General features: G+C 40.5%; 1 protein-coding gene across 21 annotated transcripts in view; it reads right to left on the bottom strand.

Moving 5' to 3' along the window:
* Positions 1-1315: 1315 nt before the first annotated feature.
* KDM4C (lysine demethylase 4C) overlaps positions 1316-21456 on the bottom strand; it is a 446017-nt gene continuing 425876 nt past the window's right edge. For all 21 annotated transcript variants that reach the window (XM_043547717.1, XM_037901932.2, XM_037901922.2 and 18 more), the window contains 3 exons: positions 16623-16742; positions 5703-5795; positions 1316-2509 (listed from right to left, as the gene is read on the bottom strand). In XM_043547717.1, the coding sequence (XP_043403652.1) occupies positions 2333-2509; positions 5703-5795; positions 16623-16742 (390 nt within the window). In that variant the 3' untranslated portion in view covers positions 1316-2332. The remainder of the gene's footprint in view (positions 2510-5702; positions 5796-16622; positions 16743-21456) is intronic.

Raw genomic sequence — 21456 nt, 5'->3', positions numbered from 1 at the left:
ACAAGACATTTTATATAGTTTACGAGGCCTGATAATTATTCATAAAACTTCCAGGACTTTTAGAGTAAAATCTTTTACAATCCTAGAGCACAATGGAGAAAAACAGGCAAATGATATTTTTTAAAAATAATGATTGTTAGTTCCTGCAGATCAGTTTTAATCTGTAGATCTCCTTTACAAAGGAAGAGATGTATCATGACCCCCATTTTACAGAAGTGGGGTGAACTGACGGAAGTCACACAGCAGGTTAATGCAGAGCTAGGCATGGAACCCACATGTGACTCCTATCGACCCACACTGCCTCACACTGGCCTTTCTAGTAGCTGTAATTTCACAATGTACTTATGCATTTTAGGATTTCATGGTCTCATGAAATTTCACCAGGGCTAATAAAATCATTCTTATCTTCTAATTATATGACAAGACTGTACATAATTAAATGGCTTGTCACCTGCATTTAGTTCTTGACAAGTTGAATAGAAGCCTGCTCTGTGTGGCAAATAAGACCCATGTACCAGTAGTTTTGCTTTTCCTTCAGATCTGCCAAAAAGAGCTCTGATGTTTTGAAATATGCCAGGCAGCACTCACTAAACCCTCCAACCTCAAGAGAAAGCATTCTCAATTAGAAATACATTATGATTGTCACAGCTAAGCAGTTTCTTAGAGACTAAAGGGATTTTTAGTGATTTCATGGTATAAAAAAAGCAGTCAATGTAACACAAAGAAATTAAAATTCCAATGGAGGTGTCATGCAGTAAGTGAAAAGATTTAGCTGTCCAGTCATATAACTAAGAATAACCTTGCAAAGTGAAACTAAGATATGTGCTTCTCAATAGCAAGGAGCAGGTTTGTCACAAAAAGTGTTTTTCCAGGCCCATGTACCCAGTTATAAGAACATTTGTAAGAAGCACAATGAAAAACAGCAGCACTCAAGATTAAATTGGGTTCTGAGAGTTTTCTTCCTGCGGCAGCCAGTCAGAAATCCTGCTAATGGGCAACTTACACAGAACAGATTATGTCATTTTGATAATGCTTCCTTTTGGCTTTACACACGCCAGTGTTTCTGGCAAATAGCAGAAAACCCGAATGCATTTCCAGCCTGTCTCTACAACCTCCGATAAGATCAGCATCACAAGACAGAGGGGAAAATAAAAAGATATGAGACCATGATACAGTGTTAAATCAATTATTACATCAGTACTGAGCTTTGTGTAGCTATAGTCTGCTCTGTTCATGAATTTACATGTGTATTGCCTCTGATTTGTTTCATTCCCACAGCTATATAGATGGGTAATCACATCAGCAGACACAAACATTAGTAAGCAAAAGGGCATTTATTTATTTTTAAACACTATTACATTGCCAACTATTATTTAAAAAGGAAGACCATATTATATTAGTTCAAAACTATCTTGTTAAGCATATATATTTAAACTCTAATTTTACAAACACATAATGAAATAATTTTTATTTTACAAACAGCTATTTTAATAAGTATTATGAAAAACATGTTTTAAAAATAATTGCCAAAATCTCCCTCTTTAAATATACAAACTCCCCTTGCTATTCTGAAGATTTCTTCCTTAGAAGCCAAAAAATATCTAAGTCACACTGAGTCTTCAGCAAACCCTACTGACAGCAGTAGTGATATAAAAAGGTAAAAAGCACTGTACAAAGTATGCAAGTACAGCATTTATAGGTCTTAATACTGTACACGCTTGCATTTGTTTTTAAAATGTTTTATAAAAACTCCTATTTTTAAAACAAAAAATTGAATGTCCTTCCCTGGCTGTGGAAAATATACAAGCCATTGTAATCCTATCTTGTTATTAAAACTTTATGGTTTTCCAGTGTGATGGGGCAGATATTGTGGTGAGAATTTTTGTCATCTTTATTGGATGCCATATATTAAGATGTTCCTAGGAGCTGATGCTTTTCTCACAGAAGTCAATGGGAGTTTTACCACCGACTTAAATGGAAGTGGGACTGTATTCCAAGTTTTCTTTGGCATATCATTTTGCAGTGTCTCTTTATCTCAGTTTCCTCCACTCCGTGATGCAAAATTAATACACAGCCTTTAATATATTAACAAGAAAAACCAAATCTGGAGCAATTTGAAATTGACATGGATAATTGTAGGGGATTGTTTTAAATGTTTACTGGTAAATTCACTGAAAAACTCAAGAGTATTTATTTTAGCCAAAAGTGATTTAATGTAATGAAGGGATACAATCTTCAAACCAAGCACCGGTGAATTCTGTATGTTTTCCACCAAAATTTAATCTGTTTACTTCCCTGTAGTGTGTGTGGGTTTATTCCTTTGCTGCTTCCTTTATAGTCCCTTCTGGCATTTCTTCTGGAATGAGCTTTTCAAAAAAGTACGGTACCCAGGGTCATCCACGTATTCATTCTTAAACCGGGAACTCAATACTCTCTGTCTCTTCTTTTCTCCCTGGATAATATCTGCTCCATAAAATGTGTCTTCAAACCTCATGTCGGAGGCTGTCGACTGAAAACAGACATTAATTACCCCTTCAGTTTCACAGTGGATATCACATTCCGACTCTCTCCAGGGCAGGCACATGAAAGCACAGGTACCTTTGGTTTAGACAAACCGAAGACTATTTCAGTGACTAACCCAGAGAATTACATCATTATGAAGCCATCAGTGCTTCAGAACATGCAGTTTTACGATAGTGTTTCTTGGAAAAATCTATTCACGTTAAATAAATGTTGAATTTATTTTTTTAATAAATACGTCACAGTGTTTAGTTGCACATGTTTGTGGGGTTTCTTAAAATTCATTTGACTGACTCTAGCTTTGGATTTCATTGTGTCAAAAGAAAAGGAGTACTTGTAGCACCTTAGAGACTAACAAATGTATTTGAGCATAAGCTTTCGTGAGCTACAGCTCACTTCCACTGCATGCATCCGATGAAGTGAGCTGTAGCTCACGAAAGCTTATGCTCAAATACATTGGTTAGTCTCTAAGGTGCCACAAGTACTCCTTTTCTTTTTGCGGATACAGACTAACACCGCTGGTATTCTGAAACCTGTCACTGTGTCTAAAGATCACAGAAATGAGAGATGGGAAAGATCATATTGGATTCAGTTCATCCGTCTGCCCGTGCAGGTTTATTCCCAACAGTAATGTATATTATCTAGCATTTTATCCAGTCTAGTTTTAAATGTAAGGGATTGTATGATGCAGACTATTAAAAAAGTGCCCTGTACAATTGCATGGCTTGTGTGGAGAGGGAGTCATGAGTTCAGCTGCTGCTGGAAAATGTAAAAAAAAAAAAAAAAAAAAAACAAAAAAACAGGGCAAAAACTGAAACAGCAAATGACAAGCTATTGAAAAAATAATGAAAGTGACAAACGACAGGAATTTTAGGGCCCAGCCCACTCCCACTGCTGAGGTCAGTAGCAAAATTCCCATGAACGTCAATGGCATGGGATCAAACCCTTTCAAGATGAAGAGATACCATATATCCCGAGCTGTTTAAAAGAAAGGGTGGAGCCAGCATTATAAACCATGGGGCTAGTCCTGCAAGGAGCTGAGTACCCTCTGACTTGAGGGTATTCAGATGAGTTCTGAATGAGTTCTGACTGAGTTCTATTGACTTGTACATCGAAGATGCACTCAGCACCTCGAGTACTGGGCTGTATGTTTGTGAAGTCCAAGTTAATAACAGGGAAACAGCATCAGGCTTTCCACTGGGGGGGAAAACTGCACTTCTCATCAATAGCAATCATTTTGTTTTATTTAATAGTTTAATTACGTGTTTTAAAATAATACTTAATTCCACTAAAAAGTGAATGGTGTCACGTGCAAAAGTAAAATATTGATCTATAAAAATGCCACTATTTTAAAAGAATAGCAAAAACCAGCCACATCTATATTGTTGTTCTTAGTCAAGTGCAACAATAAAACAGATTTACAGTATGTCTAGTTAATTCTAAACTCGTTGCATATACTCTATAAAACAACAAGAGGTAATGGGGCCTTTTCTGAAAAAAATGAAAAACAACCAACTGTACTCACCCAGGTGGCTTGTTTGTTATTTTTTTCAAGAACCATCTATCTTAACCCTTAGGACACTGAAGGACAAGTGTACTCCTCTGAAGTAAACTGGTCCTGAGGTGTGGAAGTCTAGAATATTTGACTTCTGAACGTCCCTGCCAGAAGGAGCTCTGCTCCTCCCCATTCTTATTGCCTTTCTTGCTCAGCTCTTGCTCTCCTGAGTGAGATAAGCCACCTTCCTGGAAAAGCGCTTCTTAGCAAAGAGACAACCTCATCCTTCTCTGCCTCTCCCCAGCTTCCAGTCCCACCTCCATGTCACTTCTTACTCCATCTGCACCTTCCAGTACGTGTTATGCGCATGCTTAAGGCTGCAGCTGGGAACTGGCAACATGGAGAAGCAGCTCATGTCAGGTGGGCATGCTGAGGAAGTAGTCGAGGTGAATATAAGGTCAGGATTTGCTTCTCCAAAGAATCCTGGCCTGCCTCCATCTTCCAGCTGCAAGAAACCCTCCCTCAGCTACATCCCAGAGTGCTCTGTCTGATTGCTCCAAACTCACTTAAATAGACATTCCGCAGGTGACCCCCCCACCCCTCATCCCCTGGGAATCACCTCGTTTCCATATGGTTAATCTCATACAATACATGTGAGAGTAGGGACAGTATGTGCAAGTACACATCTTTAGAGCAATAAGAAACACACGGTGCTGCTGTTCTCGTTGACAGATATGTTCAGATTATCTTTAAATACAATATGGATATTTTATTCATTAGCTTTTGAATTTAAACATTGTAAGATTTTTTTAGTCCGTATGCTTCCATTTTACATGTTAAAAATGACTAAACAGTTAGCTAGCAGTGTATGATTTTGAGTGGACTGCTGAGAAACAGAGCAGCGTGTGTTATATGCAAATGAGAGGAAGAACATGGTGTCTCTCAGCCTGAGTATCTGACCCTCTGAGTAACTGATATAGGACTGTACAACATTTAGAATTCGTGCCAAACTTAGGTAATACAAACCTCCTCTCTCTTCCAGTACTTGTATGTTGGAACGCAGAATTTCTTAATCTTAAAGGAGTTCTGTTCCTTATGGGGCTGTGTGGATTCTACATACAGTACTGTGTTGGAATAACTGATTGCTGCATACCAGCTGGAATTTATGCAGGAGCTGGGGAAGTATTTGAGAGCTTGGAGTCCAATTAAAAATCCGCTGTAGTCAATGGGAGTCTTGCCATTGACTTTAATGGGATTTGGATCAGGTTCTTTGTTGTTTTTTGTTAAACTTTTTGCTTTTAGAATTATAAACTTTGAGAACTTGGAAAATATACGTAAATATTGCATATATTTGATAAGGGTATGAAAAGAACAGTTCATCTGTCAACACGAGATGTTCTTACTTAATCCTTCACGATCTGACAGATGTTCTACCAAGATGTCCCTGTCAGCAGTCAAGATGTGTGTTTGATTACAGTATTTGGCTGTATTGACAGAACAGTAGACCAGTCTCACTGGCCAGTGCACACTTTTGCTACTTGGATGAATTTGGATAGCCACACTAGCACTGACTCTTCACAAAAATCCTTGTGTAGTATAAAGGGCTAATTCAGAATAAAGTCACAGCTTGGTTTAAAGTCCTTTAGAGTAAATTAATATTAGAACTTTTGTATTTGTAAATACTTACGAAACGGGCTTTCACTCGTTTAGGCAGCTCTTCATCTAATGTGTAGATCTCTTCCCTCTTCATTGCTATCTGAGAACCATCTTCAAACTCAACCTAATTTGACACATGGGAATTTTAGAAAAATATAAACTCATTGTTTGCAATCCTCGGGCACTCTCCAACAATAGACAGATTATCTACAGAGATATCAAACATTTGAGTTAAATAGTTATCTATTGTTATTTATTTTTAGGAAAGAAAATAAAGAACCACCACCAAGAAACACCTTGAACAGTTAAGAGTTATAGCCATACTTCAGAAAATAATCACCAATTAGGTAACGTCTACACTTGTGCGTTTCCTGGGTACCCGTCCGTGCATTGCTAGTACCTGTACCTAATAGTCCTGCTGAGTGTCCAGATACAGTGTGCTGAGCTGTGAGCGTATGATGTGCATATATACCCCACGCCTACACTGCCCTTTTCAGGACGTGATGATAGCGCTGCCTTTTCAGTGGCAGTATCACAGAGTCCTGTGTGTCCAAGGAGACACTCTGAGAACTGCCTTGTTGCGTGTTGCTGGTACTGTAAGCCGCATTTGGTGATGGCAGTTCTCAGTTATGTCTCCCTTCTGCCTAACTGCATTGAAGAAATGGAGCAAGTCCATGATGATGTAGTTCTGCTCCGTGGACAAATGTTCATATCGTCCAGTACTGGATGGAATGGGTCCAGAAAAATTTGAGACACTGAAAATGGCTGACCAAGAGGGCAAATGAAAATCCACTGGGGTTGCAAGGAAAAGATGTGTTGAATGCTGGGATTGCCATGGTATGGCCATACGTAGACTGCCACTTCTGGTCCCGGAGAACCAGCATAGTGTGGTGGAACCACCTCATCTTGGAAAGCTGGAATGATGACCAGTGGCTGCAGAATTCAGATTATGGAAGCAGACCTTCATGGAGTTGTGCAAGCAGCTTGCACCAATCTTCCAGCACCAGATCACTTGTTCTCAGAAACCCATAGCAGTACAGAAGCAGGTGATTATTGCCCTTTGGAAGGTGGCAACATCTGATAACTATTGGTCAGTTACAACCCAGGTTGGGAAGTCAACTGTCAGAGTGGGGGTTGTACAGGTTTGCCACACTACCAATACTGGAATCTACTCAGGTGTGGTTGCCATATCCAAAGTCCCTTAAATTATAGTAGGATATCAGAAGATGGGGTTTCTGAATGGTGCAGGGAACGTTGACAGAACGCACATCCCAATACCTTGCCCACTGAAAGGGGTGAGTGAATATGTGAACTAAGAAGTTTACTATTCACTTCTTCTCCAAGACTCAGTGGACAACCAAAGTCAGTTCATGAGACTAACACTGGACACACGGGGAAAGGTCCATGACGCCAGGGTGCTCAGGAGGTCAGGATTGTACAGCTCATACATTATGGAGCAGCGTGGAGCCAGAAAGTGACCTGGGAAAGTGCCACGGGACACTATTTTGATGTTATGGTGCTGTTGAAAAAGCTCAATAGATGCTATATGATTGTCCAGCGACATACTTCAGTGAGTTTCAATCCCCTACAGCTGATGGTAATGTAGTAACTGAAAGCCGACAACTGGGTGAGTGCACTCCAGTTTAACACCTTTGGCTGTGGTTTTGTGCTGTGGAGAATGTATTGGCACTATAATGCCATCATTGAGCAACGCTGGTGTTGCGTGTTGACAACTCTGTTTCACGCTGCTTTATGGGGAGTAATTAAGCATTGTTAAAGTAATTTAAAAACAGTTCTGTAAGGTTTTGGGATGGGCTTCACATATGCCTTCTTCACAGAGTTTTCTGACATCCTTACTCACAGCACTAATCAGGTGCTATGCATGAGTACTTCTGTGCTGCAAGCAGTGACTATTTGGTGAGGTTGAGAGAAGAGGCGTTGCAAAAGCACAGTTCACTGTCAGATATCTCTACTGTTAATTTACTTTTGTTTCCTTTGTCTGTATTGTCAATTAAGTCATTAACAACGCCATAAAGACGGTTCAGTTAACTTATTTTCTGTTTTTCATTCTGGTGCTTTGGACAACAACAGTTACTTCACAGTTTAGTTCACTGTAATGAACCTTGTTGTTTTTTTAAAACTAGGAAATTCATGGCTAGGGGCTGGGTGACGTGGGAGGGACAGAATTCATTGCATTTCTTTGGCCCCACGCATTTACAGAAATCACAGTCATGTGTCGTGAATCCTACTGATCCATTCCTAACATGTGGAAAATATCGCACTGATCATACTCAGAAAGCAAGCTGCACACACAAGTATAGTGAATGGTAACTTTTATTTACAAACGTACATCAAACAAAAGACTAAAACAAATTAACAAAAATAAAATAAAAACAAAAATAGAGACAAATTAACAAAAATAAAAATTGTACAATTCCCTGAAACTGGGAAAACATTAGTGTTTGTAGACATGTCTTCTTGTCCTTACCCTCCCCGAGAAGAGGGGGAAAGACTGAGGAATATTGCGCAGTGGACAAATGGAGAGGTATCCTGCATGGAGCTTGGGGGATAAACAAAGACTGGGCTATAGGTACTAGATGGGGCTTATTTTTCCCCACAAGCAGGCTTTGCGGGGGTTCCCCTGTGCAGAGTTTTGGGTGCTAACAGAGTATGTTGTGTCAGGTGTCCAGCATGCTCCTCCCTGGCAGAGGTGGTGCTGGAGCAGCCTGGACAACAGCTAGAGGAGGAGAAGCGGCAGGAGGAGACCGTGCTGCCTTGTTCTGGAGGAAAGCAGCAGTCCAATGGCAGACAGGCCCCAAAAGTATTCCGCCACCAGCTGTACCAGGGACTGCATGAGTGAATGGTCCCATTCCCTATGGGCATGCTCCCACTCCATGAACCGGTTCATGAGTGCCGCCTCCTGCCTAAAAGCCCGATCCTCCCTCACCCTGAGGAACTCTACTGCTCCTGACTTCTCCTGTCAATGCCAGTGAGCATGGTCCTTCTCCATTTGCCTCTGCTACCTCTGAGGTGCTCTTTCTTCCCTCCTGGTTGAACGGGTTCCCTGCCAGCATCAGGAATGTCCTGACAAGTCAAAGACAAGGCGAGCATTATATTTCATTTCTCCTTTGCAGGAACCTAAGAAATCCCACCCTACCCAAGGTAACTGTGCTTCCAAAAGCCACAATATTGATACATTTTAGCATCCCAGAAATGCTATTGTTATAGCCTCCTTCCTTCTGACTACTTTTGCCTCCCAAAAGGAAGGAGATGAGGGTAAAAACAGCAAGATACCTTGAACTACTGCTATGAAAATGTTGCACTGTAGGGCATCAAGGGGCCAGTTGCAGTGTGGTTTGAGTCCTTTCAGGATTTACATTACTAGTTACCTATATCTTCTTTAAAGGCTGGCCATCATTTGGAGAACATGGCAGTATTGAAGGTGCCAGAATGGAGAAGAGAAGTGGCTTTCCAGACCTGTGGTAACACCCAGCCACCTATGCCAGAGCAATGTTGATGATGACCCCCTTCACTGCTGAGTAGAGAGGTGGACCAAGCACATTTGCCCTGCCATAAGACCTGAAGAACTGGCGTGAATATCTGCTACACCAAAAATTTGTGGAATTATGCTTACAAAACTTGGAGGCAATTAGAAGGAAATTTACTGTATTCTCAGCTAGCAGATGGAGTTCCCATAGAAAAGGAAGAGAGACCCACAGAAAATATCCATCCAGCCCCTAATTCCCTATGCATTGCCAGAAAGTCTGGCCCGTGTCCAGCGAACAACACTGAAAGGGACTGGAAAACACAGAATAGCACTATAAATGTATATTCTTCCTGTCACTAAGGGACACAGCATTGTGTTTGTGGAACTGCTGGAGGGGATGCTTCATCTACCCCCACTTCTCCCAGCTTCTGCAGAGAGGGTCAGCATGGAGAGATACCACTCACCAGGGACAGGGAACGGTAATAAACATTTGCAATGGTCACAGGGAGAATGGACCGCTCTGATTTACCCATTCTCTTCCCGGACATAAGCAAGCCCACACCCCAGACACCATCCACACCCAAACCCCTTCCACTGTCTCCCTTTCACAGGGGGAGGGCAGTTTGGGTCTTTGAGCAAACATAAATGTCATAAAACTGTTCTTTCCCAACCTGGGTCCCTTCATAACTTATGCCCTTCCTCCCTCCCTTCCTTTCCCTCTGGTCTACACAGCCCAGCCTATTGCTATTCAGAGTCCTGGCTGAGAAATGCACAGACACAGGGGCACAGTGACTGCTTATTGATAATTTGCTATAGCTTCCATTAAATGCTTTATAGTAGTTCATAGGATTTCAATTAAATAATTGATTTACTGCTGTGTTTTGCTTGGGGACCATGTAGGGGTTGAGTGGGGACGAGGTGTGGGGGTCAGCATCAGGCGTGTAGTACTAACGCAAGAGGGGTTATTTACAGGGAACGTGGAGGTGTACTGTAACTTACCAGCCTTGGATTCCAGTTCCTGCAATGGCTTAGGAACTTCCTCAACCAGGTCCATCAGGCAGAGGTGTTGACTACTGTGCTCCTCTTTTTCCAGGGCTTCCCAGGGCTTCCTCCGAGGTCCCTGCTGCCTCCTCACCCTGCCCCTCGTTGGTGTCCCATCATACGATGAGGCCAGTGGGATTGACGATAGAATCATGAGTCACTTCAGGCTCAGTACTCTCAGCCTTGGAGAGCACCCACTCCAGCTTATCGTGGTATGGGCATGTGTGATGTTCCTCTCCTACAGCGAACATTGGAGTCCTTCACACTCTGGTACAGGAACTTGAGGTGCTCCATGTGCTCCCAGCACAGGAATGGGGTACAGTGAATGTCTGCCTCCTCCAGCCTCTGTAAAATCTCCCAGTAGAGGTATATGTTCCTGCCAGTATGGGTGAAGTTGTGGAGGATGGCATGGTCTGACCACATATTAATCAGCAAGTGGGCATGCTTCAGAGACCAGGACGCAGCTCTTGGAACATGATCTGTGATCCCCAGTGCTGATCAATCCAGTTCACGGGAGAACTGATCTTAAATGATCAGCACAGGTTGCTATTACCTTTATACATTTTGGTAAGGGTCAGACAGCAAAAGGATCAATGCATTGGGAGAATGGCCTTGGAGGACTATTGTTACCCAGGATCTGGTGCATGCTCTTTCCCCCTATCTACATTGCACTGTAGAACGGGTACAGGGCCATGCCACCATGAAGGCATGAACATGCCCACACCCCTCAGGCATGCCAGCTGTCTCAGACTACTCTGTCCTTCCAAAACATGCTTCAGGGCTTCAGATGGGGACAATAAGGGAGCCATGACACATTAATGTATAACAATGTACATCTAACCACGCACGGTCACAAGCATAGACACAGCTTTACATGAACATGCAGAAGGACTGCACTACCAACACTGAAATTTGTATATAAAGTCCAAATGTATTTGATTAGGAATGCTAAACAATACCGACATATACAACATCACTTTATTGCACATTAAGATGTCATTATGTTGTTTACATTTGCTTCTAATTTCCCAAGTGGTAAAAATTAATTTCACCATGCTATGTTTCAAGGTTGTGGAAGACCACGTCAAAAGACAGGAGGTATGAGTGACACTGAGGGAAATGCCAGTTAACAGAATTATATTGAATCTGATGGAATTTCTTTAAAGTGCTCTGTTCAGAAGATGAAAAGCTTTATCATGCATAGGTTTAGATTTAATCCAACATGAACCCCTTTAGCAGAAAATGAGAAAGGAAATGTAGCTAGGTGCAGGGAATGCTAAAATACTCAGCCTTCGAACCATTTATGCTTTTTGAGATGCTTTCCCCCCCCCCTTTTTTTCCCCCACACCACCATCCATCCCGGGAATCCTTCACCTATAAGAGGTGAATGTCTGCTACTATCTACAATTGTACTTTGAGTTCCTTCAGAAACTTTAATTTAAAACGAGTTTTCAGAAACCTTACAAAGGGTCCAATCCTGCAAGCTCCTATGACTTCAGTGGAAATACCTGAGTAACAGCTATATGTAGGAGTAAGGGTTCCAGGATTAGGCATAAAATATGTGAAAATATACACTGAAATACGTATACTTCTAAAAGAACCTTGACAAGGAGCCCCAAGTAGCACAATGCACGTACAAAAATATAAGGTTTGCTGGTTCAAATTAAAATGGTGCCCTGTAGGTCAAATCAAAACATTCAAACAAACGGAATCTGTCAGATTAATTGTGCACAGTTGAAAAGCTTTCAGCGACTGTCCTAGAGTACATACAGTAACAACAGCCAAGATACAGAGCTGGGAACTTTTAAAATCCTTAAGAGAAGTAATTTTAACTCCATCATAAAGGACCTGGGCCACATCCTGGTATGCTGCTGTACCGCACAAAGCCCAGGTTAGAGGATGGGGTGCAAAGATGTCTTAGAGTGCATCTTCACACTCCCTGATCCTACTGCTAACATGTGCAGGACTGGTCTCCGGGCATGTTAGAGCAGCCTGAAGCCTGCTTGAATTTAACCCATGCTGTAAATAGTGACAAGGAATCAAAAATATACTGATCAATGATCAGTATGGTGTTGGGGCATTGCTATCACTACCCCCGCCCCAGCTCGCTTTGGCAATGCCTCTCTTTCCAAGCCACTATGGTAGCACAGAGGAGAGATGTGAATGGTCTTCATTCACTGATGTTGGGGTGATCTTCCCTGGCTCTGTTAAATGGGCTTTAGGACCAGATTACATTGGTAGCGTGGCACTGAGCAGCCATACCACACAAGAAAATCTAAACCCTATATGTCCAGTTTGAGCTTTGGAGGATCTAGCCCAGTGGTTCTCAACCAAGGGTGCACATACCCCTGTGGGTATGCAGAGGACTTCCATAGGATACATCAACTCAGCTAAATATTTGCCTAGTTTTACAACAGGCTACATAAACAGCACTAGCAAAGTCAGTACAAACTAAAATTTCATACAATTACGTATTTATACTGCTCTATATACTATACACTGAAGCTTAAGTACAATATTTATATTCCAATTGATTTATTTAATAATGATACTGTAAAAATGAGAAGGTAAGCAAATTTTCAGTAATAGTGTGGCTGCGACACTTTCGTATTTTTATATCTGATTTTGTAAGCAAATAGTTTTTAAGTGAGGTGAAAAGAGGGCGTGCGCAAGACAAATCAGACGCCTGAAAGGAGTACAGCAGTCTGGAAAGGTTGAGAGCCACTGCTCTAGCCGTTCAACTGCCATAAACATTAATTGGAGTTTCTTTCTTAAACTCTAGCATGGTGCACTATAAATGCACCCTGATGTTGCTAAGGGCTAACACTAATAAGGGTTTCTCTAAGTCTTTCAGTGATGTAATTATTTACACAGAATGTCAGACTACTGCTAAATCCAAATTTTAACCAGGTTGCAAATGCCGAATTTCAAACTAGTCATTATGTTAAGTGTGGTATATTTTATTTTGTATGCCTTGTAAATGCAGATATTCATCACAGAAAATAAGGGCCCCTACTACATATGGACAAACCAAAGATATATATTGTACATTCAGACAGTGGGATAAAAATGAAAAACTGCACCTGTACTGTATCAGTCTGTGTATTCTGTTGTTCTCTCCATGTGGTTTTCTTGTATGAGGATAACAGAAATTAATTGTGTAAATGAAATTGCCAAAAAGAATTTAATTGGGCGCATGGATAATTTAGTCATCTACCGAAAGTTACAAATGGTTACTATGAAGGAACATACAAACAAACAAACTGACCAAGATGCAAAACACTTACATGGCAGATTTGCAGAGTGGCACTTAAGAATACAAACTTGATTTTGCATGCACAATTATGACAAGGATTCACGCAGGATAACTGGGCCTGAATATATCCCATGCGATACTGACACAGATATTTGTGCACATGGTCATGGTTACTGCATGCCTAGTTCTCATTGCTCCCTGTGCAAATTCCACATGAATGTGAGAGAATTTTCATACATGAATTCCTGATTCAGAATAAAATAGATTTGTTGAAGTTTTATCTGACCATATAACTTTGTCCCAGCACACGCACGCCCCTTTCTAGTTTCTCCTTTCGTAGAGAATGGTTGGTCTAATTGTTAGAGGACTTGGCACAGAAGAGGGGGGGCGGATGTTACAGCAGTATCCCCAGGCTGCAATCTGGGCTGCAGCACTTCCCAGAATCTCTGCAGTGCTATGTGCTGTGATACACCCCTCCTCACCTTGGTATGTCCTCTGTGCCAGGGCTGGCGAGGGGTCCTTGAAAGGCAGCCTTTCGGCTGTTTCCATAATTCCTGTGCCAGGGAATTTCTCCCACAGCTAGATATGGGGCACTGAGAGCCCCTTTATGCTGCTCCTGTCCTATTACCCAACATAAAAGGTCCAAAGTGGGGCTGAGGGTTTCACCCGGACTCTAATTCTGACTGACCTACTATGTGGTCTTGGAAAGGTTACTTAACCTCTCACTCTTTCTGCTCCTGTAAAGAAGATGATAATATGACTCTCCTTACCTATCTCACAGGGCTGTCATGAGCATAGCTTTTTTGTAAAATGCTTTTGTGACGTTGCATCCCATAATGATTTATGGAAATATGCTTATGAATGTATACATGACATAACTGGAATATGTTTTATGCTACACATGCCACGTAGAATATCTCTGTAAAGGTTATGATCTACTGAATATATTTATCCTATTTGTATGCATGTATCATTTTTGTATATGAAGTTATGAATATTAGCTGTGTACTTGTTTGATTTTAAGTAGCCTTAATAAGGCATTTGGTCAACTTCTTAAGAAAGCAATTTGCAAGTTAAGTGCCCCACAAGAAACACTTAACGGAAAATGGAAGCTTGGAAGACTCTAATCCACATAAGAAGTCTACCTGGGGACATTCAAGGTAACATGTGAACAATGGCTGCCACCTGTAAAGTTCTGAGTCATGCATGGACATGGGACTTGTCCATGTGACTCCAGAAATCCAGCTTGCAGCTGGATTCTGCATGAGAGAGAGGAGGAGGTCTCCACCCGCAAGAGAAAGTCTAAGTCCTGGGAGACCCCTCCATTTTGTCTTCAGCTGGCGCAAGAGATAGCCTCTCCACCCCCAAAGGATACCTGAAAGAAACTGGAACAAGGACAGTAACCACAGGGGTGTGAGTGATTGCTGGACTCAGACTAGAAGGAAGCTAGTCTGTAAAATAAGCTTACTGGAACATCTCTAAGGGTGAGATTTCATCTGTAATCACTTTCTTACTGTATTAGGCATAGACTTGCATATTTTATTTTATTTTGTTTGGTAATTTACTTTGTTCTGTCTATTATCACTTGGAACCTCTTAAATCCTACCTTTTGTATTTAATAAAATCACTTTTTACTTATTAATTAACCCAGAGTATGTATTAATACTTGGGGGGCGAACAGCTGTGCATATCTCTCTATCAGTGTTGTAGAGGGCGAACAATTTATGAGTTTATCTTGTATATGCTTTATACAGAGTAAAACGGATTTATTTGGGGTTTGGACCCCATTGGGAGCTGGGTATCTGCGTGCTGGAGATAGGAATACCTCTTAAGCTGCTTTCAGTTAAGCCTGCAGCTGTTAGGGGACGTGGTTCAGATCTGGGTCTGTGTTTGTAGCAGGCAAGCATGTCTGGCTCAAACCAGGCAGGGCACTGAAATCCCAAGCTGCCAGGGAAAACGGGCTCAGAGGTAGTCTCAGCACATCAGCTGACAGTCCCAAGGGGGTTTCTGTGATCCAACCGTCACAGCTTTGAACATGAATAGTACTATAAAACAATAATCCTTAAAGTTTTATATAGAACTTATATTCAAAGCATAAGGCAGATATTAAATATAAGGGAGGCAGTAAGGTGTAGGGTTCAGCATAAGGGACCAGACATCTGGAGACCCGAGTTTGATTCCCACATCTGCCACAGACTTGCAACATGACATAGCAAGTCACTTACCCTCTCTGTGCATTAATTTATCCATGGATATTATAGTACTTGCCCACTTTTGTAAAACAATTTGAGAGCGGCAGATGGAAAGAGTTATATAAGTAAAAAGATTTATATACACACACACACACACACAAATGTATATAAATACCAAATATGTCTCTCTCTCTATCTAAATAACAAAAAGTTATATTCTTATTCTTCCCTATGTGTTGTTATTGTGGTTGTTTTATTGTAGTTTCTACCATGCACTTGGGTACTCAACGTTGCTGACTGATTTTTTTCAGAGCATGCACTTCTGAAAACAAACAATTATTCTGCCTCTGAAATCAGGACTGAGCTCTTTAGTCTTGTCCACAGTACTGAGTTCTCCTCTCTCTCTGAAGTTTATAACATGCCTTAATGTACATGTTAGTTAATATAAGATTGCCACATTGAACAGCTGAAAATGTGTTTATTTAAACTATGTTTTTCATTGTCCTTTCTCTCATCCCTTTTTGTGAAACTTCGCTAGCTGATTAAAGTCAGGTGCCCAGTTATATCACTAATTAAATGGCTACCAATGCTTAATAAAAGCAAACAACATGGAGAGAACAACAGAATATCATACTGAAGTCTTGCTTTATAGGATGTAGTCCATCGAATAACCCTGAGTTCCTATAAAATTATACTCTCTTCCTTTGGAATTGTAAAGTTACAGGATTGTACATAGCAATAATTAGCTACAACAGCAGCTCAGCAATTGTAAACAATTTGGGACAATTCTATTTGATAAGGTAAAGGCATTACTGTTTAAGAGTCAGTACTTACCTCATACCCCTACCTTCCAGAACTTTAAAACTATGGTATGGCCAGGCCAACTTTGGTGTGGAATGAGTTGTTTGTAATACACATGAAGACATCTGAAAGAAAGTTCCTAATATGCACATAATAAGAAATATGGGCACTCACCTGATACATGTGAGCTACATTTGCTCCCAGATATTTTGCCCCATACAGTTTTCCATCAGGCCACTTCACTTGGACCACCTCTCCCTCTGCAGGTGGACCCAGCTTCCGGCAGTCTCTGCTCTATTTACAAACAAGGGAATGTTTCTCAAATCAGTGATTAAGCAATTAAATTTTGAAATTAGCAGTAAAATGCTTCTTACAACTTGATAAGTAGAGGGGAGTTATTATCATGCGTTTTTCAAGCATTATAATCTTGCTAATGGGCCAACAAAACATATTGTTTGTCTTTGTGAGAAGGAACTAGTGACCAAAGAAACACTCCTAACAGTTTGATGTCACAATGTCAAAGCAATGTGTATGAAAGAGATAGTTATCAGCAATGGTGCTACTTTTCCCCAACTTCATTTTTGTCACATAGTGAAGATGAAGTTTAACAAAGTGCAGCTGCTTATTTGCCAGAGATTTATGGAAGTTGTTTTTTTAATATACTTAAGCAATTTATACTTTGCTAACACCAGTGCATTCCTGCTAGATGTTTACTGATTGCTATATACACATGATCAAACTATAAATGTCGAGAGCATCAGCAGATTCCTTGCTTAGCTGGTATATATACACAAAAAGAATTTAAAGGTTTACTGTCACCTTTGTATCACCTGAACTCTGGGCTTAGCTCCTGGTAGAACATCTGCTGGCTTTGAACCACTCACTGTGTGGGATGCTCTGCCAGGCCAATATAGCCAGAGAACAGAGCACACCATGCACACCCTCACCCATATTTCTACACTCGGAATTGTGTGACGGAGCACAGAAGAGTCTTTATGTCAGCTCTGTATTAGCTGAGGGGGAAACCTTGTACAGGCACCTTTCCTCCAGGGCCACCTCAGCCAGCTATCCACCCACGTAAAGCAGCCCATAGGTTCAAATTATGACTCCAGTGACAAATGAAAGTGAATGTAGTGGGAACATCCTAATCTGTATTGGCTCCCTGTCAGTCAGCAAATTGTTCGGCATTAATGACGGACCTAGAACTGGAATAGCAGGGCTGTTGCAAAATAGGATCGAGGTACATTGACAATTGTTTGTAGTTTGCCCAGCACCTAGTTGTTAGTCTAGTTACTGCAGTAATGCTTGCCATTTTGAGAGCAACAAATTCACACCACATATTTTCAAAATATTATCATTTCACAACACAGCTCACCCTTCATTGTGCATTTACACTTGCGAACATATCAGACTGAGAGATGAAAATTAGCTTTTCTCATAGCCAAGGGCCTCTAGGCACCTTAGCGCCTAATCATAATGACTGACGACAGTGAAGTGAGAGCGAGGAGACTGCAATAGCGTTTACATGGATAATAACTCATTTGACTATTACCTGAATGTTATCTTATCACTAGGGCTGTTGATTAATTGCAGTTAACTCATGCTATTAACTCAAAAAAATTAACTGTGATTAAAAAATTAATTGTTATTAATCGCACTGTTAAACAATGGAATACCAATTGACATTTATTAAATATTTGTGGATGTTTTTCTACATTTTCAAATATATTGATTTTTATTACAACACAGAATACAAAGTGTACAATCCTCACTTTATATTATTTTTTTACAAATATTTGCACTGTAAAAATGATAAACAAAATAAATAGTATTTTTCAATTCACCTCATACAAGTACTGTAGTGCAATCTCTTTATTGTGAAAGTGCAATTTACAAATGTAGATTTTTTTTGTTACATAACTGGACTCAAAAACAAAACAATGTAAAAACTTTAGAACCTACAAGTCCACTCAGTCCTACTTCTTGTTCAGCCAATTGCTAAGACAAACAAGTTTGCTTACATTTACGGGAGATACTGTTGACTGCTTCTTTTTTACAATGTGACTTGAATGTGAGAACAGGTGTTCGCATGGCACTTTTGTAGCTGGCATTGCAAGATATTTACGTGCCAGATATGCTAAACATTCATATGCCCCTTCATGCTTCGGCCACCATTCCAGAGGACATGCTTCCACGCTGATGACACTCATTAAAAAAATAATGTGTTAATTAAATTTGTGACTGAACTCCTTGGGGGAGAACTGTATGTCTCCTGTTCTGTTTTACCTGCATTCTGCCATATATTTCATGTTACAGCAGTCTTGACTGATGACCCAGAACATGTTCATTTTAAGAACACTTTCACAGCAGATTTGATAAAATGCAAAGAAGGTTCCAATGTGAGATTTCTAAGGATAGATACAGCACTCAACTCAAGGTTTAAGAATCTGAAGTGCCTTCCAAAATCTGAGAGGGACGAGGTGTGGAGAATGCTTTCAGATGTCTTAAAAGAGCAACACTCTGATGTGGAAACTACAGAACCCGAACCACCAAAAAAGAAAATCAACCATCTGCTGGTGGCATCTACTCAGACGATGAAAATGAACATGCATTGGCCCGCTCTGCTTTAGATTGTTATTGAGCAGAACCCGTCATCAGCATGGCGGCATGTCTTCTGGAATGGTGGTTGAAGCATGATGGGACATATGAATCTTTAGAGCATCTGGCACATAAATATCTTGCAATTCCGGCTACAACAAAGCCATGCGAACGTCTGTTCTCACATTCAGACGACACTGTAAACAAGACGTGGGCAGCATTATCTCCTGCTAATTGTTTGTCTGAGCGATTGGCTGAAGTAGGACTGAGTGGACTTATAGGTTCTAAAATTTTACATTGTTTATTTTTGAATGCAGTTATTTTTTGCACATAATTCTACATTTGTAAGTTCAACTTTCATGATAAAGAGATCGCACTACAGTACTTGTATTAGGTGAATTGAAATATACTATTTCTTTTGTTTTTTACAGTGCAAATATTTGTAATCAAAAATAAATAAAGTGAGCACTGTAAACTTTGTATTCTGTGTTGTAATTGAAATCAATATATTTGAAAATGTAGAAAACATCCAAAAATATTTAAATAAATGGTATTCTATTACTGTTTAATCGCGCAATTAATTTTTTTTAATTGCTTGACAGCCCTCCTTATCACCTGTTATTTACATCCATGAGCGATAAACTTATTTTGTTGTTGGCCATGTCTCCTAATCCCCAGATGTAGTCCACAAGTTTGATTCAACCCATGAGCCCAAGGAAGTGCAAACTGCATCCCACTGAGCTTGTTGAGGTAGCTGTGCTTCCGTGGGCAGAGATGTCCTCACAGGAGGACAGATGGCAGTACAGCCACTGCTATCCCTTAGAGGCTCTCTCAGAGCGACAGCTTTAAACCGTGCTCAGTGTCGCACAGGAGCCTGGCTTGTGCAGTCTGGTGAGATATGCTGAAATGTGTGTGTTTTCTGACCCCAGTCCCTCCCAGCTGGCTCCACCCACTTTCCCAGTTGCGCTAGCCAGTTTCAGGCCTCCAGTATTGACAGGGTAGTAGGCAACCTTCCTTGTTACACTACCCTGCTCTTGGTCAAAACTGAAGGTCCACAGCCTGGGTTCCAGCAGTGGAGTTATTGAGGCTTCACGTGTACCAGACTAGTTCAGGGATTCTTAAACTCATTAATAGCATGAACCACATCATAAAAGAAACACTCTCACAACTGTGAGAAACACTCTCACCTCCCAATTACGATGGTGCTGAAAACACCAGCTACCATGCTTTTATTTTCCCTCCTTTACCTTTATTTATTTAGAATTATAACATAAAAAGAAAAACAAAGCCTGCCTGTGTGCCTTGGACATAATTTTAAAACTACTATACAAAATCATCAGCTTCTCTAAAAAACAAACGATCTACTTGTGGTATCAAAACAAAAAGTACCTCAGTGTAATTACAAATACTAGCCTTGATTGCTTCTCTCCCGCTCCACCTTCCAAAAGACAAGCTTGCAGCCTATGATTGCATAATATTCCTGGGATAAGCACCATAACTGCTCATCCGGAAATGTAACAGAGGAAAGGATTTAATGTATTTCAGTTACTTTTAGTCCAATTTACTAGCTAAAACTAAGGAGAGCCAGCTCTATGACCAGCCAGCTGTCCAGAGACCACTAGCAAATGCTTTTGAGGATTTCAATGGTCCATGGAACAATTTCCGGGAACCGCTGTACTAGATATCCTGTATTCCATTCCACCATGAGTTCATTACTTCTGTCTGTTCTGTCACTGGTGTGTTTTTAATATCATCTCTTGTATTAACATACTGTATTATCTTACTATGGAAAAATTGATTCCCACATTTTCTTCTGGGGGAAGGTTACACACATTTCTTAGACAGACGGAACTGGATACTGTTAATTTGAAACATCTAATCTGTCAGATGTATAATTAACAGCAAGGCACCAGAAAAACAGGTTCCTTTTAGCTCTCCCTGTACCAGATGTAAATAATCTCCAGACTCAGTAATTTCTGGGTTTGAAGTGTAAATCACATACATTTGCTCTAGAGTTTCATATAGTCTGTGCAGTAAATGAAACTGTAACACCGCTCATCTTATGCCACATTAGTGGATCTAACCTGCTGGTACATAAAGCACCAATCAGCTGTGGAATATCAGAGTCCAGCTGTTTATGGTGTTATGAAAATTCCTTTATTATCTTAAATCACAGAACTGTAAAAATTTTAAAGCTTTTTTGTGTGGCTGTATTAAGGTTAATCTAACCTGTTGTAGGCAGCATTCAATTTTGGGTTCATTAACTGCTTTTCCAATAAGAGAAAATAGCAAGTATTGCTTTAACAATAAATATCAGAGATATATTTACTGAAATATCGTATTTGCCTCTCAATACAGTGACTGACAATAATATTGCTTGTTCAAACACTTGTGAGCCTAACTCTATGAT

This window comes from Chelonia mydas, chromosome 5 (genome assembly GCF_015237465.2).
Source record: "Chelonia mydas isolate rCheMyd1 chromosome 5, rCheMyd1.pri.v2, whole genome shotgun sequence".
NCBI classification, from domain to species: domain Eukaryota; kingdom Metazoa; phylum Chordata; order Testudines; family Cheloniidae; genus Chelonia; species Chelonia mydas.
This window is presented reverse-complemented; position numbering and strand designations above follow the sequence as displayed.